Raw genomic sequence first — 26,503 nt, 5'->3', positions numbered from 1 at the left:
TTGGGGTTGTTGTTGAGTCTTGACAGGAGGGAGGAGCAGTGCCGCCTTGATTCAGACAGAATGAGGTCTGGAAGTATGCAAGGGAGCCGTATTGATCTGTGATGACTTTTAAGTCCTGTAAGCGCAGCCCACATCACACACTCAATCACATTATCTGTGCAGTGTCTTTGTTTGAGGCACCATTGAAATACTGAAAAATCAAAGCCATCCTCAGATCAAAAGCCTACCTCACCAATAACATTGTTGGCTGCGTAATATTTCTTCATCACCTTTAGCATAAAAACTTTTGTGTGTTTCTTTGTCTTGGTTGTGTTACTTCAAGTATTCAGCGATAATTATTTGGTGGATGGAAACAGGAAGAAGATTTAGTATTTCTGGAAACAGCAATACATGATCAGATCATTTTAAACGCCATATGGTTCCGGTCGACCTCAGGGACATTTGCAGGTTCCAGTGTAGATACATCTGGTAATTACAAAAAAAGGGAACTTGTGGACTTACAGTATGCTATTGGATAAGAGTTTTCTATTTTGGGGCAGATTGCTTGGGAAGAATTGGCGATCCGAAGAGTGGGCTGGACGCGTGGTTGAAAATGTAGTTGCTACTTATTAGTCATTTAATGTTGAACATCTGCTCATGCCTCTAGTCAAGTACATTGGTATTATTAAAGCCATGCTCGTGTTTGACTTTACAGTTGTACGTCTCACAATAAGATGAAAAAGACCTTCAAAGCGTTTGATGTGGCGACAGTCGCATGCAGGCACATACAACTGGGGAGGCTTGATGACAGTTTGTGATTTGTAGTAGAAGCTCCAATCCCTGCATCTTTTGAACCTAAATGTTTTATGATACTCCTGTCGACTTTGTTACAAACTCCCACTGAGCGACTGTCAGGCTGCTGGTTGGAGCAGCATCCAAGGTAGCAACCATGCCGAGCGGCAACTCGCTGCTCATCAACCCAGCTTTTGGCAATGCTGGCCATTTGGGTACGACACGACTAGTTCTGGGAGCTATTGTGTCGCTGTGTGGTCCTCCAACCTTCCACCTGAGGAATTTATTTCCGCTAACGTGAGGTTGTGAAGGCTGCTGCTTGCATCTGTATTTATGAGCTCTCTGCAGAGTAAGGACATCTGCTTTTGTTGTCTTTGGAGCACATGTCGTCTGTGCGTGTGCGTCTTGAATTTTGATATTGAGGTGTTGCCAAATATCATGGAAAAAAATTGTCTCGGGTGAATAGACAGATGAAGAAAGCAGCAGGGGGGCTGGATTACATTTGTATACCGTATGCTGCTTTTGGGCCATTACTCATACTCGACTTAAACTCGACTCATTTTGTGCTGCCTCCAGGAAAACATGATGCATTTCCTTAGCAACCCATACTGACGCCATTAAATTAACAGGTTTTACATAAATGTCATTTGACAAGAAGGAAATGCTTGGCCAATTTTCTTGGTTCTTTAAATTGTGAGGTGGAGAAAAAAAAAAAGAAAAAAGCCTGGTAGGAGAGTTCATTTTCTCAAAAGTGTTTCCAGAGTGCAATTATCGCTGTAATTGAATCCCAATCAACTAGTCGACATTTTAGCTGCATATTGAAGGAAGATTTATCTGAGTAGTCAAGTGGGGAGTTGGACTGATTCATTCCACCGCTTCTTCATTGGAAAGGCAGCAGCTCTCACACTTCCTCTGTAGCGGCAGTCTGCTCTTCATTAACCTTCCTCTATTCCCAGACCTCCTGTAGATGTGACTCTGCTTTTCCGGGATGGAGGAATGTTTCTCCCTCAGGTCCGACTGAGGCCTGGGCAGGGGTTTTTGGAGAGGGGGGGGGGGGGGGGGGGGGGGGAACTGCCCTCGCAGTTCCCTCAATCCGTTGGCTGCAAATCACTGCCAGCTGAGCTGCTTATCCATGCCGACATCGGCGTTGGAGCTTCTGGTGGATAAAAGCCAGCCGAGAGACGCACGCCACTGGGTGGCTATCTCTCGCTTCTCCTTGGCGGAAGGAAGCTCCACATATCTCTCATATTTAGATGTTGGTTTATCTGTTCCCGTAGTTTTCCAAAGCGTTGAGCAAGCTGGAGTCTCTGGAATAGTGCCCTGCTCCTTTACTGCTAGTTCCCTCCCTCTTTTTCCCTTTCAACATCCATTTCAGTCCAGTGCAAGCTCTTTGCATGCTGCATTTAGTTTCATATTTTTCCTCGGATTTTCACCACTATGACCAACTGACCGCATAAACTACGCTTCAACCTCAAACCCATTCACCGCTCCTTCCCCAACATAAAATGGCAGGAAAGATGCTTGGTACCAAGTTACCAATAAATCTGTTGTTTATGTGGACTCCAAATTTACATGAACCTGCTAGGAAGAGGCGAAACAGAGTAGGATTATCTCCATCTGTGACACTTTATGGAGACGCACGCATGTGCGTGATACCTAACTGTATATAATCTCTGTAAAAAAAAAAAATCAGATTAGAGTTCTTGGCAATGGGCGAAAGTTTTTTTTTGTTGCTAATTGTGAAAACCACACGCACACCCATTGTCTTTGTTGGTTTAACGAGCTCTTTTAATGGGTTCCATGCTCAAAGGATTTTCATTTTATTCTTATATGCAGTAAGTGCCTGGTCTTATACGAACAATTTTCTTTTAAGATGTAAAAAAAAGTTGTGAATTGTTGGGATGAAGACTAGTACCAATCTGCATGTGACCCCCCACCCCCACCTAAAAAAAAACCAAAAAACATAAGGAACACATTTTGGTTTAGGCCACGCCTACTTGCATGCAAGGGTCACATATACAATGAACGGGCCGGTCGTTTTGAGAACTGAGCCGCGTGGCCATCATATATAATGAGAACATTCAATGGCGTTTGATCTTAGAAATAAATGACTACGCCTGGTCGAAGGTTTGCTGCAGATTTCCAGGAGCATGTTCAGCATACAATGTGTGCTGACTTTAGACTTCATATTCCCAAGTAGAAATAACCTTAATAGAACTATGTTAGTGTTTAATAATCTTACTTTGCCTTGTGGGTAAGACATTTTGTCCTTTCAACAAATGTGTGTACTCATGGACATTGGACATTTTTTATTTTTCTGTGCAACACTGTTTTACAGCAATATTGCCTCAGAGTTGGTGTCTTTGTAAAACAGCAAGCTGTTGTAGTGGCATGTTGAAGTCAAGCTGACTAATAAAGGAAGTGGATTGTGTACACTTCGTGTGGGTGTGTCGCGTTACAGCTTAAACACTTTTGCTTACCAATGAACAGGGGCCACTCTGTGCCATGCAGCAGAAGAAATGCACACTGTAGCTGCTTAGGAGACATCGTAGCTGCCTGCTCAAGTTGTATTTACTTTGTCGTCGTATTCGAAAATGGACTTTGAGACGAGTGCCTCAACCGCGTGACGTTGCTCCAGCAAACATCTATGCAACTCCTCACTGTCGGTGATTGGCTCTTCGGGTGGCATAAAGGGAAGTTTTCCGGAGGAGTCTGTGTACTCTGGACCTGACACGGTTGAAAGAATGGTAGACAAAATATGGAGGAGAAGTTGGCACTTTCTAGAAAATCGAATGTCCTTTCGCAAAAAGCAGTCACATTGTTCAGCTGAGTGTGAGAGTGAGTGAGTAACCATTTGATTTTCTTCACATTATCGCTAACTAACCAATGAGGTAGTCGGGTGATTGTATATTTGGTTTTGGTTTGATCATTTCTGTGAGATTAGTGTAGATCTTTAGTGGTTGTCTTAGTTCTATATGTAATTAGACAAAAGTGTGCAGACATAGTCTGCCTCCTTTTAATATCAGTCATACTTATAGTTAATGTTTGTCCATGAGAGGTATAAGGAAATTGAATTGTGTTTTATGGCACAACACTTGCAGGCGATCAAGTCTACTCGATGGAGTATAATTGTTTGAATGTTGTTGATTAAAATCTCTTGATTCTTTTTGTTTCCTGTTTGCAGTGTGGAAGGGGACGGACGGTCCAATGAGAGTGGCCCTTCCCTGGATGCAGGCGCAGGATATGGGCCAGGCCCAGTGACTCACGGGTCAGCCATCAGCCCTGACCGTTTTGATAGTTCCCTCTACAGCCACGGGGTTCAACCTGGGCCTCAGAGACCCCGTCGGCCGAAGCTCCAGCATTCACAGTCCATCCTTCGGAAGCAGGCAGAGGAAGAGGCCATCAAGCGCTCTCGCTCGCTCTCGGAGAGCTATGAGCTCTCCGCTGACCTCCAGGATAAACAGGTGTTGGTCAAATCAACACTCAATGTCAGAGAACAACCATCGTTGGCTCAATTTCACAATGTTCTATCTTCTCTTCAGGTGGAAATGCTGGAGCGCAAGTATGGCGGACGATTCATAACCCGGCATGCGGCTCGCACGATCCAAACAGCCTTCCGCCAGTATCAGATGAACAAGAATTTTGAACGTCTCAGGAGCTCTATGTCTGAGAACCGCATGTCCAGACGCATCGTTCTCTCCAACATGAGGATGCAGTTGTCGTTTGAGGGTGCAGAGAAAGTGCACAGCTCCTACTTTGAAGGGAGGCAGGTGTCCATGACGGAAGACGGCGCCCCGCTGTCGATGTTGCAGTCGGAATGTGGGGATATACAGGTCCACCAGCAGGCCAATATGGCGTCTCATCCGCCCCCTCAGGGCGATCTGACCGACGCCATCACGGAACTCGAGGACGCCTTCTCCAGGCAGGTCAAATCCCTGGCCGAATCGATAGACGATGCACTGAACTGCCGTAGCCTCCAGGGAGATGACGGTCCGGACCCCGAGGTGGAGAGGGAGGTTACCTATCAGGTGAAGTCCCACCGCCGGGCAGCCGGACACATTCACGATGACGGGATGGCGTCTTATCGCGACGTCACTCTGTTCATTGACGAGGACGACATGTCGCCTCCCATTGCTCTATCGAGGTCGGGAGAGCAGCCCTCGGGCGCAGAACCAGACATGCGCTTGCGGTCTGTTAACTCCTCCCAGGACTACTGGCCCATCGACCCGAAAGATGAGGGTCGTGACACGGACACAAGCTGCCGCAGCACTCCTTCTCTGGAGTGTCAAGAGCAGCGTCTAAGAATGGACCACCTTCCCTTGTTGACGATAGAACCTCCTAGCGACAGCTCGGCGGAGTTAAGCGACCGCTCCGAACGGGGCTCGGTCAAAAGGCCTGTGTATGAGCCGCACGGCCACATCGTGACGTCATCCCAGGCGAGCCCCAAACATATTTCCCATGGTCCTCCTCCACGAGCGCCATCCCGCGATGAGGACGCCCCTCTACGTCACCGCCACCGCCAGCTGGAGAGCCACCTGGCTATCAACGGCTCGGCAAATCGGCAGAGCAAGTCCGAGTCTGACTTTTCAGACGGAGACAACGACAGCATCAACAGCACGTCAAACTCCAACGACACGATCAACTGCAGCTCGGAGTCCTCGTCGAGGGACAGCCTGCGGGAGCAGACGCTCAGCAAGCAGACCTACCACAAAGAGACCCGCAACAGCTGGGATTCGCCCATCTTCAGCAACGACGTGATCCGCAAGAGACATTACCGCATCGGCCTCAATCTCTTCAACAAGTAAGAACTATTTTTGCAAGCAGCGCATTTCTTTCATTTGAACAAATCATTTCAATTATTAATATATTTCTCTCTTTAATTCTCGCGGCTTTTATCAGGAAGCCAGAGAAGGGCATCCAATACTTGACCGAGAGGGGCTTCATCCCTGACACCCCGGTCGGTGTGGCTCACTTCTTGCTGCAAAGGAAAGGCCTGAGCCGGCAGATGATCGGAGAGTTTCTAGGAAATAGACAGAAACAGTTCAACAGGGATGTTTTGGAGTGAGTATGACACTGCCGAACGTGGCTGAATTTACTATTGATAATGTATCATCACTGAGAATACAAGGCGTGGGAAAACATAGCTCTGAATGCCTCTTCTCTTTTTGAATGAAATTGGTGTTACACAAGAGAACCCCATTCTTTTTATCGTTGATCTCGATAGTGTGCACGAATTGACGCAACTACTAAAATGGTATTGTTTTAAAAGTGATAGTTATGAATGTGAGACTGATATAAAATGTTGTATTGCTGCCAAGTGTGCATAATCATGTTTATTTTGCACTCAACCTCTCTGTGTATGTGTGCTGTGTAGCTGTGTGGTAGATGAAATGGACTTCCAGAGCATGGAGCTGGATGAAGCTCTCAGGAAATTTCAGAACCACATCCGTGTCCAAGGAGAAGCCCAGAAGGTGGAACGACTCATTGAAGCCTTCAGGTACGCACGCACGCACCAAGACTATGCATAGGCACAGATGCTAACAACATTGGTATACTATATAAACTGTTGATGAAATTGGTGGGGGTATAATAATAAAAATGATAATATTAATAATCCCCCCCATTTTCACAAAAGTGTGCTCATTGCTTATGAACGCCATTGTTACTTACCAGTGTTCCTCCTGTGGATAAACTATCGATGCAAAAAAAAGGAACCATTGATAATACGTACTTCCTATTTTCTTTAAGCAGAGCGCATTTCCTCACTATTTACATCATTTCCACCTGCATTATGTAATCTTGTACCGTGTCATGTTATGTCTGCAGCCAGCGCTACTGCATCTGCAACCCAACGGTGGTGCGGCAGTTCCGGAACCCTGACACAATTTTCATCCTGGCCTTCGCCATCATCCTCCTCAACACAGATATGTACAGCCCCAACGTGAAGCCTGAGAGGAAGATGAAGCTGGAGGATTTCATCAAGAACTTAAGAGGTTAACATGTGCATGCTTTTCACGGAATTAAGTGAAAGGTACAAGCAAACTTTGCTTGGCAGGTGTGGATGATGGTGAGGATATTCCGAGGGAGACTCTGGTTGGGATCTATGAGAGGATCCGAAAGCGGGAACTGAAGACCAATGAAGACCATGTGTCGCAGGTCCAGAAAGTTGAGAAGCTCATTGTTGGGAAGAAACCAGTGAGTAGCATCTTTGATTGTGCAGGTTTGGTTCCCAAATTGGGATATATATATGTCTCACAAAAGTAGATACATGCAAAGAGTTAACGGTGCCACATTTAACACTCAGTGGCCTCCGGGGATATCACCCCCGTGCTTATGTCCAATTAAATCCTGTGCACATCATCATCCATACCCCGGGGAGAGAACCGTTTTAAAATATAAAAGACTGCAGTGCCATTAGTGACTACTATATAAGTGACTCACCAGTCAGTTGTCATTTCATTTCTGTGTATTAATTATCCGAGTTCCAGCCCCTAGGTTGCATTTCCAAATGATGTGAATAAATAATGCAGCCTCTGGGAGAGGTTTGTCTTTTAGCGACTACTTGGTTTCCAATGGGATGAAATCAGCTGCACCAGTAACAACTGGATGAGCTGAAATTAATCGCACTTAGTGGCGGGATGGTCCCAGGGGTATACTCGCATACAAATCTCTTTAGGAATTTGAATACAATAAGAGGATAGTCATCAATTGCTGCATGCTGAGTACGTTTTTTTTAGGTCTTTTTTTCTATTTGTGTATGTGTACTATTCTCACAGACCTCCCTTGTGTCCTTCCTCTAAAAATGAATGGTTAATTATTGATGCATATTTTCTGACGATTTTTTCTTTTTTTTTTTGCTTTTGCTTTTAGATCGGATCACTCCATCATGGCCTTGGATGTGTAAGTTGCCAGAACAAAATCAACACTGCTCACCTTAACGAGAAATAATTACATCTATTGCTTACAATCAATCGTCTGAATTCGAAAGGGAAATGTAGCAAACGTTATCGCCGTCAAGTCTACCCATGATTAGTCACAATTAAATATTTTTTAAATTACAAATCTAGGTAGTGTAAATAACAGGTTGAGCACTAAAAAGCATAACATGTTGTGTTAATAATGCCCATTAGCAAGCTTACCTGAATGGTTGAGGGGAAAAAAAGACTTTTGTAAAGCTATAAGAAAATGTTAGTTTTCATACAATATACAAATGTGTTTACTTAAAAAGAATAAGCCAATATCCCCAGAAATCTGTATCGCTCATTTTATTTTTATTTATAATTTCGGCATAGAAATAAGATTTTTTGTGCCGTCACCTAATATGTCAAAATGAAAAGTAACCTGAACAGAGAACCAGAAACATGGTGCAAGCAAAATAAGTCTGCGTTTTCTGCTTTAGTCATTCCCATTTGACGACAGTGGCCACTGATGTGCTCATCTGTGTTTATAGTAGAAATACTTTTTTTCTACCGGAAGGTTCTATCACTGCCCCATCGCCGCTTGGTGTGTTACTGCCGCCTCTTTGAAGTGCCAGATCCCAACAAGCTCCAGAAGCTGGGCCTGCATCAGCGGGAGATCTTCCTGTTCAATGACCTACTTGTGGTAAACGTCCCCTTCATCTCATTTTCGATTCCCTCTTTATTCCCCATGAACCAATTCTCACCTGATTGAATCTTTGTAGGTGACAAAGATTTTTCAGAAGAAGAAGAACTCGGTGACATACAGCTTCAGACAGTCCTTTTCGCTCTATGGGATGCAAGTCATGCTGTTTGAAAACCAATGTAAGTCCTTTTGATTCGATTTTTTTTGGCTTTGTTTGTCAGATTCACTCAAGACCATTAAGATTCTTCAAATGAAACTATTAATATGACAACATCCATGGCAAAATACTTTTGAAAGCCAGAATTTTTTTACAGGCTTTAAAATTGTGGTCACGTTTTACCACATCCATGGCAACCTATTTTTTTTTTGGGTTTCATTATCTGGTTCATCTAAGACAGCGACGTAAGATGACAGGAAGCACAATTACATGCTCTTAGTACGTGTTTTTTCGTTTCAGAGCTCTTGCTGTGAGATGTCGTTAACGTGAAACGGAAGGAAGAAAACATGATTAGCATTTTGAAGGACTTTAATGCACACTCGGGGAGCGCTCAAATTTTTAGGTCCTTGCCATTTTGAATCATAATGAGCAACAAACTGAATTAGTTGTTTATGCTCCCATTTGAGCTGGCTCAGTAGGCTTCAGAAATTTAAGTACAGTATAACTTTCAACCACCCAAACATTTTTTTCTGTTCAGGGATGCAAGTAAATAATGAAATATTTAAATATTGAAATAATTTTAACTCATGAATATATTTTACTAGTGTGTTTGTTCGTTTTCCCCTGTCAACTTTGAAACAACTCAGTATAAACTGAGGATGTGTGTGTTCATAACTTCTGCTTTCTGCAGATTACCCAAATGGAATCAGACTTACGTCAGCCATTCCAGGTGCGGATATCAAAGTCCTCATCAACTTCAACGCGCCCAACCCCCAGGACCGCAAGAAGTTCACAGATGACTTGCGAGAGTCCATTGCTGAGGTTCAGGAAATGGAGAAATACAGAATAGAATGTGAGCTGCCGTTTTTCTATTGGGTTTTTTCCCACTCCCCAACTCCCCTCTCTCCATCTCTAGTAGATGTTTCAAAAATTAGCAAATAATTTGGAATCATTACTGTGTTGGCAGCCAAGTCACCGTCACCACTTATCATGTGTGTTTTTTGGACCCTTTTCACAGCCGAGCTTGAGAAGCAGAAGGGGGTGGTGAGGCCCAGCATGTCTCAGAGCTCTGGCCTGAAGAAAGAAGCTGGCAATGGCAGCATGAATCGTGCGAGTCTGGATGACACCTATGCCATGGGCGAAGGGCTGAAGAGGAGCGCCCTCAGCAGCTCCCTGCGAGATCTCTCCGAAGCAGGTACCACCAGTGCAGCTTTTGTCTTTTCCAGAAATTTATTTCAAGGAAAAGAGCTCCTCTGTCATCCACTTATTTGTGATAGCAAAATGTTCTTTCAATGCACGCTACATTGGCACTTTTGAATCCACTCGCTCGCTCATTGGATATTTTGCTTTACAAAGTTTGTTATGAGTGACATTTGTTTCTCTACTTGAAATTATGAAGTTTATCTTGGTTGTACTTTGGGAGGGAAATGACATTTAGACGTCCGAAATTCAAATACTGTAGCAAAAGCAATTCACACAAAGACATTTAAGGAGATATTTGCAAATTATAGCATGCAGGTGAAAGCTGGAAGTGTGAATAACAAAACAATGGATAAAGCAGATCGACTTTTGACCCCAGTTACCTGTAGCTGTGACGATCTCGTTAAAATCAATTAAGGTCTTGCTCAGGCAAGTTGAGAACCAAATTGTTATACTGTGACTGGTAGAAGAGCAACAAGTGATAATGATATTTTGATTTCGTTACCATAGACATCTTTCAAATCAAACAAGTATCTTAAGTAGGTATCAAAGAGGTAATTGGACAATAGTTGTGGCGGATTGTTAGGCAAAAAACTTTTCAAAACAATAGTTGTTAACCAAGCAATGTGTTTTATATTTATTTGCTGCCACCAGAAAAGGCTTCTAAAATCTAATTTTAAGACTATCAGAAGTTTCTCCGCTTCACAAACTCACTGACAGAGATAAGCAATAAAGTGGGGTGATTTTTTTTTTTTATGCCTATACTGATCTTTGTGTATAGTTGTAATGCCGCTACGCTTTTTTGGGCTTTCATTTTAATGCTGGTCTGATGCTCAAGTCTATGCATTGTTCACCTTTGAGCTTAAGTTAATCGATTTGCACCAGAGTTAAGCATGCGTCCCGCTCGGTCTGCTTGTTTGGTGTGCACCAGGCTTTGGATGATATTTCAGTAGAAGGGGGCTCAGAAACAAAAATCGCTAGATCACGCACACGATTTCTTACTGTGGGCCACATAAAATGCAGCGGCGGGCCACATCTGACCTCCTGGGCCTTGCGTTTGACACCTGTGGTGTATGTATACAAGCCCTAAATCCAATGAAGTTGAAAAAAAGACATTCACATGGTGCTTCACAGATGTGCAAGATAACCATTCCATCAGCATCGAGATACCATCACGGAGGCTAGCTTTTGAACTTTGCCCTAATGGCAATTCGGATGCTCATTTTCTATGATTTCCAAAAAAACAATTTGAAATGTGGACCCGTCAGACCACAGCGGGGTAGTTTTGATATATGGCTTTGGCTTTACTGTACTGGTAGAGTATTAACTTGTATTTGTAGAAGCAGTAATGAAATGTGTTACCTGAGTGCTTTTCTGAAGTGTTCCTGAAGCCAGCCACATGGTAAAATACTTTACTCAACCATTCGGATTTTTAAGTGCCGCCTGATCAAAAATCACAGGCCTTCAACGGTAATTATTACTCTTGCCACTGAGATGGCACACTTACATTCCTTGCAATTATATGTTGAGAAAGGTTCTTAAATGATTTGTTCTCGCAAATAGTGAACCTGGCTCCATCCATGCTTTGGGGATGCACCTTTAATACCCAATCATGGCGCTCACTTGTTTTCAATTATCCTGTTCACATATGGTGTTTTTGTTGTATTTTTAATAAGCATTCCTCAACTTTCCCACTCTATTGTTGCCCCTTCCCATCTTTTTTTGGAACAAACAAGCTTGGTGTGGAGCAAGTTGCTGCCAGGTTTTTTTTTTTGCGGTGGTCCTCTGCAGTCTGTTTTAACCACGTTGCTCAGTGTGATGCGGACCTTTGATTGACTGAAATATCAACAAATTAAAGGTTAAGCCCAGCAATTTGTATAGCACTGAAAACTTCATGGATGCAAGTAGAGCCCCCTATTGTTTGTGGTTCCTTTTATTTTGAAACTGTTGTCAAGGATGAAGATGGTTGCAGTAGCCTGTCTATGAATGCAATCTTTCTACATTGTGTCATAATTCTGGCGCCGTTAAGAACACCGTGAAGTCAGCCTACTACATAATGATAAAAACAATCAAAGTGTATGTATTCAGTCGGTTAGTTGTTCTGTCGCGATGAAACAAACTGACAGGCAACCCTCGACCACTGACCATGAGATGAGGAGCAAGTCCATTCATGTTCACTTTTGTTTTTTTCAAACCACTTTGCATCTTTACATTTTCTTTCATCCGAGCACTTTGTCATGATATTTTGAGTAGAAATCCTGTCCCATTTCCTCTCATGAATATTTGTCATGCAAACAAATCCGCCCTGATGCAGTAGCTACTTGAAGTTATCAAGTGATTCTCTTGACAACTAAATGAAATCCAATCCAGGCTTTTGTCTCACTGTTGCTTAAGCTGTAATGCAAAGCGATAGATCGGTCAATAGCTTTCGTCCTTGTTTCCCACGCCGGATGTTGCTCGTTGGGGGTTTCTTTGATTTCTTTTCCTGCCATACTACATTCCATGTGTATTTACCGTTATTTCCATACACATCAGGTATTTTCCTGTTTATGTGTAATTACTGGTCATGTATCATTGGCTGAGTGTGCCTAACGATAGCCCTCAGCCCCTCTTAATAATGCCTGTACATCCCATGTGTAACAGCCACTGTATTGCTTTTGATGTATCCCCTCCTTTGTGACTGTCACTGAGGCTGTTTTGGTCATTTGGAAACGGAAAGCTTGTCGCATTTAATCAAGACAGCTTGGGGGAAAATGTCGGCGAAACGTTATTTGGGATTTGTTGGCCTATCTGACGTCATCCATTCAATTCCAATTCTTTGCCTACCATTTGACTGAGCTGTTAGTGGGAAATGCGCTTGAAATTGTAACCCGTACAAAGATGCTACTTCCGAGTAAAAACGTGGCGGTTTTGTGGCTGTTTCTCAATAGCAACGTTGGAAAGAAGTAACAGGTCGAAAGAATGCTCTCTGAGAACAGCCTTTTAGACGACTTTGTGAAACGCAACGCACCCCCAGGATAGTCGGCAACCTGAACGAGTCAGCGCGAGGAGCACGTCCTGATCCTTGCACAGCTAGATTTCGACTTTGACTTGGAACGCAATGTTCTTGGTCCAAAGTTTCTCAAGTACACAGCAATGCACATTGAGAAACAGCCAAACAGCCAGTGTACCCAGGGTCCAGCCACTTCCCGCCCATACTGGGGCCTTACTCACAGTCACAATGCGCTGCGCTGCCCCCTACTGGAGCGGCAGGCGGCCCGAGCGTCTGTAGTTGCTCCAGGAGTTGCTGTCGATCTCTAATCTGTGGTATTGCATGTCTCGGCCAGGCAAGCGGGGGCGTCGCAGCAGTGCAGGATCACTAGACAGCAATATGGAAGTAAGTTGGAAGCAGCTGGTCTCCAAGCTACTCTTCATGTGATGATGTGCACTGTGAAAACACACCATTTCTTTTTGGTCTGACGCCTTCTTTGCTTCATAGACTCAGTCCATTTGTTTGGATCATGTATTTTTTCTTCCTGGGATGCCTTACACCTGCTTGCCTCCGTGTAATGTGCATGCGTGGGTTGCCTGCCTCTGATCCCACCCTCCCCCTTTATTTCGGAAGCCAAACAGCTCCAGTTTTGGTCATGCCATTTTGACCAAAAGTCATATCCTCAGCAAAGCATGACTCGACTAATCCCTTCCTCGTCGCCTGTCTCTGTCTTCCATTCACTCCCATCCAAGCGGTTTTCATTTGGTTGCTCTTCTCTCAGGCGGGTAGCTCAGTAAGACACCAACTAGTCTTTTGTAGACTCGCTCTCTCTCGCTGTCCAGAGCTCTCTTCATCCACAACTTCTAAGTAACATTAGGAAGGCTGGAATAATGGGGCTTTCACAGTCTGCAATTTACTGCTGGGCAGACTAATAATGACGTGGATTTCATTCACTGGTCTCTCACTCGCACCATTTGCCCATGAGTTCTTGTGTTGTGTTCAAGTCTGGAACCCTGAAAAATGCCATTCTGCTTTTTAAGGCATCATGCGGGTCGGCTTCCTTGAGTCTGAGTTTAAGCATGAGTCCGAGGATGAGAGTTAATGCGTGCATATTGACAACAAAAGGGGTGGGGGGGAGCGGTCAGGCCTGTCGTGAAGTGTCCTGCCCTTGAGTCGGCCTGTCACGTCCTCTGCATGCGTCCACGCGCTGACTTCTGTTTACTTAACAAGATGCATGTGTGACTCTGCCACACGTCCTCAGGAGACGCGCTATTACCGTGACATTTCTCAAGTCGCCTTTGACACCCGACCCCCCCCCCCCCCCCCTCTCCCCGAAGTTGAACTGTTTCTTCTGCAGACCATGAAGACATTTCCGTTTTGTCATTTGCATGCCTGAAAACATTTTGCTACTTAAAATAAGACACCTCCAGAAGAGCCGTTGTTTTGCTTCATGTCTGACGCGCATGCTGTTGCCTATATCCCCGCAGGGGTCCATCATTAGCAGCCCGCACACGCGCCGAAGAGCCGCCACCCCGCGCGAGGGGACGTCACGCGAGCACCCTCCCCTCCCCAACTCGGCATCCACCTCCATCCTGGGCTCGCTATTTGGCAGCAAGAGAGGCAAACCGTCCTCCCAAAGCCACGGGCCTCACCCCCCGCCCGGCCACCCTACGCTCATCTCCCACAAGCCCCACCCAACCAACCTGCACCACACAGCGCAGGTGGTGCATGGTGCGCCGCTGCCGCACCACGGCCACCACCCGCAGTACTGCCAAGTCCCTCAGAACCCGCCGCCTTACCACCACCATCACCACTACCACCCACCGCCGCACACGCAGTACCACAAGCACCCCGGCTACCCCGCGCATGCCCAGCACAGCCACTACAGCCAGCATTCTCATCACAGCTCCCAGCCGCAGCATGGTGGTGGTGGGGGGCACCACAGTAGCCAGCAAGCAGGCGCAGCATCCGGCGGACCCAAAAGCAAACACAGTGGCATCAGCACCGTAGTGTGATGACGTGACGGCGACGGAGGGCACCGCCGGCGAGGGACAGTTTCTGACACCAAAGGGATGACTGACGGCGCGACTTGCGCGACGGCCTGTCCACTGTGTTTTACTGCTGCTGCCATGCAAACCACCTGCAGGCACTGTTTCACCTCCACGTCCAACTAATAGGCAGGATGGACAATTGGACCACAACTATCCCACCAGGGGCCTTTATTACTAGTATGTTTGATTCCGGGTTTGTCCCCCCCCCCCCACCCTCTCCCCTTATCATTGGCGGCGGGTGGATCTGTACACACACATGCGCACACATCGGCGGGCTGCCCCTTTCCACAGCCTCCATGTAATCAAGAGGAAAGACAACCCTGGCACAACAATGATGGCGACATTGTGGTGCACAACTTTTTCAGTTTGGATGCTATTTATCCCTGCCTCCGATCGAGCTCACATGTAATGAAGATATAATTATTTGACTCAAAGCGGAGGACAGGTGAGCGATGTCTGAGTTCTATTAGTTCTAGTGCTGTATTTACCGTAGATGACAGCTGTACGTGTTGTCTCCTAGCGCTCATACATAAATGTGCCAATTATTAACGCATAATCTATTTAGTCAAGACTTGCTGTACAGTATGTCGTGAGTAATTTGTAAGATTATACCTACAATTATTATCAGCAAAAAGGTATCAGTATTATACTGACTCTGGGGTAGCAAAGCTATAGATGCGCAAGCAGTGAAATCAGCCTCTAATCTATCTTGGGAGTTTGGCCTTTCCAAGGGAGAAGGAGCTTTGAGATGGCAGCTGTTGCAACGCCACTACATTGATTCTTCTTGCCCACGAGCCACTTTAAAGTACAAATTTGTCGTTGCGACTCGTAAAATATTTTAGACAGAGGCTTGGAGCATGAATGTTGAAAGAAATGCAGAGGTTATAAGTAACAGCTGCCATCTCCACTAATTAAATCCAACTAGAATTTTTTTTCCCCTCACCAACAAGTTTTTGGTGAGTGACTTAAATCTGACATAGTAAATAATTTGTTTTTGTATCATATGTGCAATATCCTTGTACTGATGGAACACGCAAAGTGTCCCTAAGATTCGTGCGATTTGTTGGTTTGTTTTGTGTCATTATTTATTTTTGTTTTTCGGCCCCTCTCTGTCTAAATTAATGCTCGCTGCAGGCTCAGAGCCCTGGTGGAATGTCTAGTGATTTTTTTGCATGTACTGTTATTGATGTGAGGCTGTCCTCTGCACATTGTAAATCAGTGTTACCATAGCAAGTTTTAAGTGCAATCATGTTCCCAAATGCAGACTTGTACTGAGAGTGGAAGTCTTCTGTTGTCCAGGTGATAAAGCAACTCCCCCCCCCCCCCCCCCTTATTTAGGAGTATATAAATACCTACAAGGGGAAGATAGAGTGAGGAGGAATGTGTGTATATATTTTATTAAAGGAGTAGCTACTTCTTGGCCAGATATATTTTGCTGGATAAGCACATAAAATAACCTTTCTTTTAATAATAAATGCAGTTGTACCGCAGAAATGTATACTGAACAAAGAAACTTGGAGTATGTAAAGAATAACTTTATACATTCGACAAATAGAGTCTATTCTAGTGTGCACATTGGTAACAGTAGACGATTTGTTCCAATTATTCAGGTTGTACAGGTATATTAAGAATCACGAAAAAAAAATTCATGGCCATCAATCAGGCTTTCACCTTCCTGATTCTCACATATCAGACAGGAGCTGAATGTTTCTTTCTATTGAGTTCCGTGTTTTGCTATGATTTGGACCCTCATGTTCCGTTCGTGTATGGTGCGTGTCTACAGTCATTTCTTTGTGAAAAGGAACCCCAACAATGCACTGCATGGATCTGATGCATCACATGTCCTATTCACTGTGAGACAAATGGGGGGAGGAGATCAGCCTATCATAGAAACTAGCTTAGTTTTGTTTTTTATAGTTTGGAGTTTGCCAACGTTGCCGTGTTTTTTTTAATTTTTTCCCCGTGTTAGGCTGGTTAATATTAAAGCTCGGCATGCATTTCATCAACAAAGCCATTGTGTGTACATTATAAACATAAAGAAAGTTGCACTTCCTTAGCTGAGGGCTTTCGTTGTGTAAATATGAGATTTGGATGTGCAAACTGCTTGGATGGAGGATTTATCTTTATGAAGGTGTAAAGGGACCAAGTTGGTGGTTATATGATACTGTACATAGTGTGAATACGATCCATACTTTATTCTGATATCTGCAGTTTTGATCAGGATGTAAAAACATCCCCTCATAGAATGAGTGAGGGCTGAACATATCGATTGTCTCGGGAATCGACATTTGCTGTAGAGATCAAAAGCTGACTGTTAGAAAAGTTCGCTGCCATTTCCATCATGCTCCTTCCGTGCAGACATACACATACAACACCACCAGACAAATGAATCTTACCGCGACCTGTTTGTTCTGGTGTGAGACTAATTAAAAGAAGGGGAAAAAAAGAAAATACAAGAATGGCCTCATTTATGTGTGCATTCTGTTTGTACAGTGAGTAGTGAGTCAGTAAGACCCCAGTTATTGTAAAACTTCAACTGTGACAATGTTGAGAACGCAAAATAAACAAATATATGACTTATGATATGGCTTTTGTCATTTCTGCCTGCCCAACTTGACTGGTTTCTATTACGCAGTTCAGTAGTCGGTAATGTGTCGCAGCAGTCAGTGTGTTGGCTCGTGAGTGAACGATGGGTTCAAAAGAACGAATGTTTTCAGTGAACGAGAGTGACCGAATCACTTCCTAAAGTGATTCGTTCTTTTTTTCAGTTCATCTGACTTTAACCAGTAGGTGTCAGTAATGCCCATTTAAGCTGGTGCCACCTCGCCGTAAAACAAAACGAAGAAGAAAATGACGTAACTTCCCGTTCAAGTGAGGGAACGAATCCTGACTTTCCCGTTCGCGATCGAGTCAGTGGGTCAACTGCCTTCCTTCCCGTGCATTAACGGATCAGTCAGTGAACGTGTTGCGTTTCCCTCCTGGCGTGAACTATGTAAGCCAGAATGTAGATTTACGATTTGCCAAGGAAAGAAAGAACCACTCACTGAAACACTTCTTTTATGCGCGTTTTCTCCAAGCTAACGGCTAACTTTCTTGCATGAAGGGATGCGCCGTTATGCAACAACGGGGAGATTATACTTCTCTTTGGGCGATCTTGATTTTATAACACTTATAGTAGGTTTTAAATAACGTGTATGCATATATACGCCTAAATATTGTTAGCCAATATATCTACTGCAATTTTACATTAGATTGCTGATTTGAAATTTACTTTTATTATTATTTTTAATAAATATTTTTGTTAAAACTTGTCTGGTGTTTTATTCCTTGTTACACAGGTGTCAAGCGCTAGTCCTCGGGGCCGCGTTCCAACATGTTTTCCAAGTGACCCTCGTTAAGCGCACCTTCGTGAAAAGTTTTTGGTCACTTTCACGTTCTGAAGGAGCTAAAACTTTTCATGCAGGTGCACTTAACGAGGGAATGACACGGACACTCCATTAGGTACATCGGGGCCGCGTTCCAATATGTCACTCTCGTTCACTGAAAAGATTCGTTCATTTCACTCACGAGCCAAAACTAGTATAGGTGTTGTGTTATAGAAAGAAATGTGTGAATAACCGAGCCAATGATTATTATTATATATATATTTTTGGGGGGGTAGTTGTATTGTTTGGCGTATATGTTGTTCCCACGGGATGTTGTAATATAGAGAAAATTGTGTGCGTTGCCGTTGTTGACACTACCGTGTGTTTACTTGATTGTTTTGTGTCTGGTGTATTGCTTAGTTGTGTGTGTTATTGAGGTTAAAAAAAAATAAATAAAAGGATCAGTGTGTATGTGTAGGGGAGGGGACGATTCGTTTGAACGAATATTTTGAGTGAACCGATTCTAAAGATTCAGTTCGCTTAAAAGAACTGGAATGCACATCACTAAGTCAGTGACAGCCGAAGATAGCGCCGTTGCGCCACCTGCAGGTTAAAAGTAGACCTGTAACGTGACTGCGGTACAAAACATGCTCTTGCTGAACTGTCATGTTTTTCTTTTATTAAGTTTGGTTTGTATCTAAATTCCCATTACAAATAAATAATATAAGAAAGAGTGATCCCGATAAGTGATGTAGTGTAGTGACTCCATAGCTAGTTACTAGGCAATGTGTGAGCGCCTCATTGGCCCCCTTCTTTTTTTTTTTTTTTTTTTGAAAAAGATAAACTCTTATCTCATCCGAGCAGGGGGATTCCCATCATAGGGCCACTCGTCATACTAAAACACATCAGAGCTCTGAATATTCAGTATTTAACTTCTCAGTGCAATGCTGGCCTGGACGAATAAATAAGAAGAATTCAAGGATGTCGACAGCACAGAGATCATGAGAAATCACACTGGTGGTTTGTCCGTGAAAGGTTGGTTTACTTCTGTTTGATTTACTTTTGGCTTTACCACCTAAAATTTCAGAAGGCCTCATACATAGCATGTGAATTCTGTCTACACTTAAAACGTTGATTGTGATGCCTGCTTAAAATGGTTTAATATCCATTGCTAAGGCCTATAGAAATACAAAATACACCCTTAAAACTGCCTTGTTTAAAATTCCACTTTGAAACTATAACCCAGGTTTGAAGCAGAGAATTGAAATCCTACACTAATATGAATTCCTAACCCCAATTTGAAACTTTGAAAACCTGAACCTACTTAAAAACCCTACCCTATCTCCAAAATTGAAACCTTAGTTTAAAACCCCAACTCTAGTTTTAAACACTCCTTTAAATCCTTGATCTTACGTTGAAACCCTAACCCTAGTATTGTATTAAACCCTACTTTGAAACCCTAACCCTAGTTTTAAACCCAACTTTAAAACCCTAAATCTAGTTTAAAACCCTACTTTGAGACTCTAGCTGTCACGCCTTAGCCCCAACTGTTCCACTAAGTGTTGGTGGTCTTGGTTTCTGTCTGTGTGCTCGCCCCTCCCTTCCTGTGTGCCCATGATGAGTTTGATTATTCCCACCTGCCTCTTGTTACCTGTCGTGTATATAAATCCTGTCTGCCCCTCACGCCCCCCGGATCGTTGTGTGCGTGTGTTCATGTCATGTCTTTTTGGTTCCTGTTCCTGGTAATGTCACCCTGTCTTTTTGTTTCACGTCTTTTTGGTCAGTCTCGTTGTTAGGTTTTGTTAAGTCATGTCAGTTGCCGAGTCTGTTAGTTTGCGTTCTTCAGTAAACCCTGGTCCAAGCTGGGCTTGGTCGTCCTGCTCCATTTCCATCCGATCCGTGACACTAGCCTAATTTTGAACCTTTGAAACCCGAGATGAGTTTGAAACCTTACTTTGAACCTTAAACTGAGTTTAAAACCCTACTCTACTGTAATTCTAACTCTACTTTTTGGGGACACCCATGTTTTTCAGACGCGCTGACATCCATTTTATTCTTTGTGTGTGTGTTCTGAAAGGCTCTTTGTTACGGCGACAGCTGTGTAAGCGCTACATCAAGATATCCAGCCATTCATCTATTTGATTGTATTCAACACAACAATGAGTTATGCCAACTAATCTTTGTAGATTGCTTTTCTTCCTGCACATTTTGAATATGCACTGAGCAAGTTGCAGACAAACTCCAATTCACATGTGTAAATTGCTTCATTTCTGACAGGTGTCCTGTAAATGAGGTTCTTTAAAGCCTTGCTTCTGATAAAAAGTGGGTAGAATGCAGCTTGTAACAAAAATACTCTCGTAAAAGTACATATGTTGCATTAAAGCTCTTTTGAGGAGTATAATTTCCCACAAATGTTGAATCCAGCTCTTCTGAAACTGAAATTGTCTGTTCCGCATTTCCGTTGTGCTATGAATTTATTCATTCAGTCTTGTCATTGTCTTTCAGGATGCTCTCTGGTGCGGTACTAGCACACCTCCTGTTCTGGGCCGCACTGCACACCGCACCGGCTCTTGGTCAGGCCTGCCTGTGCACAACCCTCCAGCCTGCTGGGTTGCTCGTCAACTGCACCTCTCCTGACCTCAGGGAGTTGCCTCCTCTGCCATCAGACACCACGGAGCTCCTTGCGGAGGATATCGGCCTCATCACCATCCCCTCGGGCCTGTTTGACAAAGCGCTGGGCCTTCAACGAGTCTCCCTTGCCGGTAATCCTTTCCACTGTGACTGCGGCATTGAATACATGAGGAACTGGCTTTTGCGGAACAGGGCTGCCGTCTCTCAGGAGCCTATATGCTTCACTCCCAGCTCAGTGGCTCAGAAAGCTATCACAGAACTCACTGATGACTACTTTATCCCGTGCGCCCCGAGAGGTTGCGGTAGTATCACCTCTGCTGCTGTGATGGGAGTAATGCTCAGCTGCCTCATTGTTCTGCTTCTGTGGAGCCTGAGACTGGCCAAAAACTGCACCTTCACGCTTAACATTGAGGAAAGACACTCGCGACTCAAAGCTGACTCATTGCATCCACTGCGGGTGAGACACAGGAGGAGGCTGTCAGCTGTCAATCAACATTTTCAGCTACTCACTGAGGATCTGGAAAGGCATCCTGTTAACGTGGAGTTACTTCCACAGGTGCTTGATGTGTTGCAGAAGAAACACAATATTAAGATTAAGGCTATCTGAGGCACCTATTGAAAGACATTTCATGAAAACTACACTACAAAACTTCAAATAGGAGACTCTCCTATAATAAAGATGGAATCATTTGAATTGTAAATTTGAAGTGTTCCATTATTTTCTTGTACTTTAAGTCAGTCCATTATTCTAAACTATGAACTGATCGCTGAGTTCATGTAAATTATTTAAAGTCAGAAAATCTATTTGCAATGCGTGTCGAATCGTGGCATTCTGATTACTATTGTGTTTGTGGGATATGAATTAAGCAGGAACAAAAGATTCATCCTACGGGTTGGCCATTTTGCCACTTGCTGTTGACTATAAATGACATCGCAAGTGCCTCAGGGCTCATTTTGCAAACCTCACATTACCAAACTTTAGGCTCTGTGATGTCTTTCCGTCGACAGCAAGTTGCAAAATGCCCACCGACCTAAGTGGATAGAAACAGGTGGCTTTTGCTTGCTTTATTCATATTTGAAAAACGCAATATTAATCAGCATACCGTGTTTAGTCTAGTAAAGTGCATAGAATATAAAGAAAATTTTGGAGCTCCATAGCTCATTTCATAGCAGATAATTACAGGTCCATATGGCTGATTAAAGATTACACTCGTTTGCAATGATTGCGTATATTTTTTCGAGTTGCGCTATTTACAATGAAGAAAACATTACAAATAGTCAGATATGGATAACAAAGTGAAGTTTTGATGTTAAAGGTAGGGTTCGCGTGTAACGGTGAACAGGTAACATGAGACAAAGATAAAAATACTGGTCAAGTCTCTCTTTCCTAAGTATGCTCAATGCAAAACTACTCGGGGACAATATTGCACAGCCAACAGTTTGTTCATACAGTACAGGTTTGTCATGATCATGCATAGATTTTTAGGGGTTAAAACATGTAAACAATTGTAGTGCTATGCTCAAAGGTGGCCTCCACAATGGTCCAATGCTTGATAAAAACAGTAAACTCTTGTAACAAATATAGGATGATCTCAGGTTTTTTAGTACCAACATCAATGTGGACTAAAAAATATTGAATAGAGTAAAACAAGGCAGTTCCGTTAAAGAAAACCAGGCAACTATCACAAAAGCCAGATATCAGCTTACTGCAATAGAAGCATTTTTTTTTTCCTATTCGGCCCACTTCTGAGAGTTTCAAGCCCTCGGTGGTGGTTAAACAACGTCCACAGTGTAACGGGCGGGAGTCTACCCTTCCTTAATGTCGTTCTCTATTTAGGCACAAACCTTTCTTTCTCAAAAATGAGCTCAACGGCTTCTTGCACATCTTGCACAATGTGGCCCGGCTCCACCAGAGCAGGGTCGAAGCGAAAGTCCCGGTGGCCGTGGAAAACTGTCTCTTTGATGCAGTGGCTCGCGTCATTTGGCACCTCAGCTGTGGGGTCGTACACGCCCGTGCAGACTAAGACCGATTTACAGGAAGTGGCAGCGGGCAACGCCAGCTCGCTCTCCCACATGTTATCGGCGTCATCCTCCGCGGGCACTGCGGCGGTGGAGCCTGTGGCGGCCGCCATCTTGGCGATGGCTTTGGGGCTTTTTCTGGCAACTCTCACGTCCAGGTAGCGGTTGTACAAGTTAGCGCCGTAGATGTCAGTCATTAGATTATCCCTACAAATACAACGAAGGACGGGGGGATATTATTCAGCACTTCTGGCACGATTAACAGATGATGTCCATGAAAAAGGAGACAATTGCATTTATCACAAAACAGTGGCTGTAACTGATTTGCCTATGTGCGCCCCAAAAAATCTTACCCTATAGCATAGAGGGATGTGATAGGACGTTTCCACTGCCTCTCCATGGCCTGACCTCGGATGAGGAACTCAGCGAAATGGTAGGTCAGCTCACTTGGTTTTCCCATCAGGGCCTCATACTTGAGGTCTTTACCTGTGATCTTTTTATAGATATTCTCTAAGCACACGAGAAATGTGCCATGGCCAAATCTGATACAAAATATGGAGGGTAAAAAAAAAATAAAACAGATGAATAACTTTTCTCAACTGTTTCCAAAACAATGAAACTTGCTGAAGCAGGAGATTTACCTTGGAGACTGTGCCTCGGCCATCCATAACAGGTCCATGTTGCAAGCCAACAGTGGCAGGTGAGGTACATTTTGGGTTTGGTGAAGGGTACTGAGATTGCCATTGGTGAGCAAAACATCTATGATGAGCTGGAGATTGGTCTCCCATCGAATTGGCTCCCCGAACAGAACCACAGCTGCATGGATGAAATGATATCAGAAAAAAAAAATCTTAACAAACAAGCATGGTAGATAGATTATCTAAATGTGGCTTCAAAATCCTTTTGGAGGCTTTTTGAGATCTTCCAGAGAAGGAAAGAATACTCACCCTCAACCTTGGGAAGGTTACCTACAGGATTGGACTGCAAAGAGATAAATGAACTTTAACTTAATGTAATGTCAAGTGATACTTTTAAGTTCATTTGCACATCCTTATCTTTTATGGGACCCTTTTTTTATTTTTAATGTGACTGAGAGGATATACGTTTTTAATGTGATTTGATGCAGTGTGACTTGACATAACATGACCTAGGTTTGCTGAAGAGTGATTACTGTCGACAAGAGAGCTGAGCGATTTAAGAAAAAGATCTAATTTAAATTTTTCGGGTAGATATGGCTGTTTTAAATATAATTTGTGATTTGGCAAGAACATGAAAGGTAGTCCTCTTTCAAGGTTTTTCATACATTTACAATACGTAAATAGATCTTTTAACCAAAAATGCTTGAAATTTCGTATGAATGTACATGTTCATTGTACAGTAAAGCACAATTGGGAAAAAAAAAATATTTACATGGTATAAAAATTAGAATGTAAATCAATTATTTTTTATAGACTGCTTCAAACACAGCAACTGAAAACTGAACAATATGTTCAGAAATTATTATCATGGAAATCAGGATATAAACTTATGAGTAAAAATGACAATGTAATCATTTCTGAATTGTTTTACCGTACTTAAAAATGAAAGGTAAATATTTTCCTATTAAAAGGGTCAGAAAGTATCACATTTCTTCTTCTCTGAACATTGAATCATAATTTTAGAATTCAAGGCAGAACAGGTCATAGTTTATTGTCCCATGACACAATATTCTGGATCAATACATAGCTCAGTTTTAAAATGAGTTAAGCACTTTGATACACCATCATTTTCTGTTTTTAGCCAGGTTTTTGTAACACGAATTAACAGCTGTTATTTTAAATAGCTAAACTGATGGATTGATGCGATCCTCTCACCGGTAGTTTGGGTCTTCTGTTGTGGTCCACCATGTCCAAAAGTGGGAACGATTCCCTCAGCATGTCAATACTGATGACGTTATTGAAGCCCAGACTGAGAGAGAATTAAGGAAAAACATCATTGAAATTACAACCATTTAAACAGATCATACTTAAAAATAATAATAATAATTAATGAAGAATACTTTTTGGCAATTTCCAGAACTGGGCCTTGACCTGACACCAGCACACACTTGTCATGGAATTTCTTGAACATCCGCAGTGGACTGTGTGACATAATGACTTGATCTTGAGTGATCTGTCATGAGTATGAAGCAGTTCATGAATAGAAGGACTGAATGAATGGATAACTAAACCAACATGTTCTTTATCAACTCACTGGTACGCCAAGGATGTGGGAGAGCTGATCTGCTTTTGTTTGCCTGAGGCAATTCCCAGCATTTGTAACAAACACCAGCGGCACTACAAACTGTCCTTGTGAGTCCACTAACTTCTCAAAGGCTTTTTTGGCAGCGGGGATTAGCATCCTTCCACGGAGGAGAACGCCATCAATGTCAAACAACAAGCCAAAGTTTGGCTGTGGCTGAGAACAAAACATACAGGATACCATAGAACCACTTTTCATGTAGTTGTGAAAGAAACAGTTGTAATTATATATATATATATATATATATATATATTATTATATAATTTTTTAAAATTTATTTATTTTACCTGATTCAGGTGTTTATACTTAAATGCTCAGTATTAGCTAAAGTATTCTTATTCTGTTTAAATATATATTTGCAACAATTTAAAGGTCGGGTATAAGTGTGCCAATGCACAACTTGTAAAAATATCTGGGGGTCTGATTGTGTTGACTAAATACAAATTTGTGTTATCTGGATGCAAGACTCACAAAGAGCCGCATCTCGTGTGTGTGAGCGCTTTAAGTAACATGGCAGTGCGATGCACCAAAACAACTTTGAGCAGCAACCTTCAGTGTGTTACAGTGTGACAAACATATCTGGGAACAACACACTAGAGCAGTGTCGCTGATCGAATTGGCCAAACAAAACAAGTTTGGGTCCTCTTTTGTGGTCGCCAGCAGTGCACATTCCAAAACACACGTAGCATTAAACACAGTCTCAATTCGATGATCCTTAAGGAAATGTAACGGCACAAACCAGCGATCGCCTTGTCAACATCTTTTTTTCTAGGCAAACTCGGGAGCCGTTACATCCGTACCTTGCTATTAGTTCCGCAAAAGCCGCAGCGAGAACCGAATATTGCAGCGATTGGCCTCGCGTGACGGCCAGCCCCGCCGGAGCAAAGGCCCCGGTACAATGGCAGGAGTCCCCTCATTTCCCGACCGTCTTGCTGAGCCAGAAAATCGGTTGAGCCCGAACGAGCCGGCTGGCTCCAGCCCCTTGTTTTCCTCCTCTGACGTTACCTGCTCTAATGTGACTGGGCGAGGGCCCTGTGGCGTCACATGACGCATTATGATCCAAACAGCAGGAGGAGGAGCATGCAGTCTTGAAGAAAAAAAAACTCGCTGCCATTTTAGACACCGAGGCGAAAACACCACGAGTCTTGTTTTCTCAAGCAACGGATCACAAAAGATCCTCACACAAACGCTTCCTACGATTATCTGTGTAATTTCACGTCCATGCTTTAGTCACATAGCGGGATTTCCTTGCAGCGGTTCCTTGCGTGCGTTCTACTGTGCCTCCACTCGGGTTCTCCATTTTACTGCTTCGACGGTGCTGCGCGCTTCTCATTTGCCGCATGGGATGAAATTTGACAGGGAAACCTGAGCTGATCTGTCAACACGCTACATGGTCATCTTTCGAGTTTTATTGAGCTTCTTGCGTGCGAATGCGATTGCACCTAAAATTATACAT

At 43.4% G+C, this 26,503-nt stretch overlaps 3 protein-coding genes across 19 annotated transcripts in view; 2 read left to right on the top strand and 1 right to left on the bottom strand.

The window, feature by feature from the left end:
- The window catches only part of LOC148402242 (IQ motif and SEC7 domain-containing protein 1-like), a 74,044-nt gene extending 56,709 nt beyond the window's left edge, over nucleotides 1-17,335 (top strand). For 7 of the 9 annotated variants that reach the window (XM_088358125.1, XM_088358134.1, XM_088358120.1 and 4 more), the window contains 13 exons: nucleotides 3,956-4,235; nucleotides 4,314-5,572; nucleotides 5,671-5,832; nucleotides 6,146-6,268; nucleotides 6,598-6,764; nucleotides 6,827-6,966; nucleotides 7,642-7,671; nucleotides 8,248-8,373; nucleotides 8,453-8,552; nucleotides 9,222-9,383; nucleotides 9,549-9,725; nucleotides 13,057-13,106; nucleotides 14,189-17,335. In XM_088358125.1, the coding sequence (XP_088214251.1) occupies nucleotides 3,956-4,235; nucleotides 4,314-5,572; nucleotides 5,671-5,832; nucleotides 6,146-6,268; nucleotides 6,598-6,764; nucleotides 6,827-6,966; nucleotides 7,642-7,671; nucleotides 8,248-8,373; nucleotides 8,453-8,552; nucleotides 9,222-9,383; nucleotides 9,549-9,725; nucleotides 13,057-13,106; nucleotides 14,189-14,716 (3,304 nt within the window). In that variant the 3' untranslated portion in view covers nucleotides 14,717-17,335. Of the gene's footprint in view, nucleotides 1-3,282; nucleotides 3,614-3,955; nucleotides 4,236-4,313; nucleotides 5,573-5,670; nucleotides 5,833-6,145; nucleotides 6,269-6,597; nucleotides 6,765-6,826; nucleotides 6,967-7,641; nucleotides 7,672-8,247; nucleotides 8,374-8,452; nucleotides 8,553-9,221; nucleotides 9,384-9,548; nucleotides 9,726-13,056; nucleotides 13,107-14,188 lie in introns of those variants that run through there. The other 2 variants (XM_088358149.1, XM_088358171.1) reach the window with 2 other exon arrangements.
- A 1,661-nt stretch (nucleotides 17,336-18,996) lies between these two features.
- gp9 (glycoprotein IX platelet) lies at nucleotides 18,997-21,449 on the top strand. Of its 9 annotated transcripts, none has more exons than XM_088398750.1 (4): nucleotides 19,813-19,859; nucleotides 20,195-20,280; nucleotides 20,395-20,439; nucleotides 20,623-21,449. In XM_088398750.1, the coding sequence occupies exon 4, from the start codon at nucleotides 20,624-20,626 to the stop codon at nucleotides 21,353-21,355; it is 732 nt and encodes a 243-aa protein (XP_088254876.1). In that variant the 5' UTR covers nucleotides 19,813-19,859; nucleotides 20,195-20,280; nucleotides 20,395-20,439; nucleotide 20,623; the 3' UTR covers nucleotides 21,356-21,449. The 9 variants fall into 9 exon arrangements, with proteins under 9 accessions (XP_088254915.1, XP_088254854.1, XP_088254876.1 ...); XM_088398776.1 differs by having other exon boundaries at nucleotides 19,843-19,859; nucleotides 20,195-20,218; XM_088398741.1 differs by lacking the exon at nucleotides 20,395-20,439 and having other exon boundaries at nucleotides 19,821-19,859; nucleotides 20,195-20,281.
- Nucleotides 21,450-21,961: 512 nt separating this feature from the next.
- LOC148402240 (haloacid dehalogenase-like hydrolase domain-containing 5) lies at nucleotides 21,962-26,084 on the bottom strand. The gene is made up of 8 exons (XM_088398714.1): nucleotides 25,848-26,084; nucleotides 25,000-25,203; nucleotides 24,806-24,918; nucleotides 24,621-24,714; nucleotides 23,715-23,748; nucleotides 23,409-23,583; nucleotides 23,121-23,309; nucleotides 21,962-22,974 (listed from the first exon to the last, which is right to left on the bottom strand). Exons 1-8 carry the CDS (start codon nucleotides 25,962-25,964, stop codon nucleotides 22,578-22,580), a joined length of 1,323 nt encoding a protein of 440 aa, XP_088254840.1. The 5' UTR covers nucleotides 25,965-26,084; the 3' UTR covers nucleotides 21,962-22,577.
- Between the last annotated feature and the right edge of the window lie 419 nt (nucleotides 26,085-26,503).

The sequence above is a fragment of the Syngnathus floridae genome, chromosome 2, assembly GCF_059516105.1.
Source record: "Syngnathus floridae isolate MCC-2025c chromosome 2, RoL_Sflo_1.0, whole genome shotgun sequence".
Classification (NCBI taxonomy): domain Eukaryota; kingdom Metazoa; phylum Chordata; class Actinopteri; order Syngnathiformes; family Syngnathidae; genus Syngnathus; species Syngnathus floridae.
This window is presented reverse-complemented; position numbering and strand designations above follow the sequence as displayed.

Coding starts and splice junctions, on each gene's coding strand:
- gp9 (XM_088398736.1), top strand. CDS start 19,831: ATGTCATGTCTTTTTGGTTCCTGTTCCTG. Junction 19,860..20,194: donor CTTTTTGGTTCCTGTTCCTG/GTAATGTCACCC, acceptor GTGTTCTGAAAG/GCTCTTTGTTACGGCGACAG. Junction 20,219..20,622: donor TTTGTTACGGCGACAGCTGT/GTAAGCGCTACA, acceptor ATTGTCTTTCAG/GATGCTCTCTGGTGCGGTAC.
- LOC148402240 (XM_088398714.1), bottom strand. CDS start 25,964: ATGAGGGGACTCCTGCCATTGTACCGGGGCCTTTGCTCCGGCGGGGCT. Junction 23,584..23,714: donor TAACCTTCCCAAGGTTGAGG/GTGAGTATTCTT, acceptor TCATCCATGCAG/CTGTGGTTCTGTTCGGGGAG. Junction 22,975..23,120: donor ACATCCCTCTATGCTATAGG/GTAAGATTTTTT, acceptor TTGTATTTGTAG/GGATAATCTAATGACTGACA.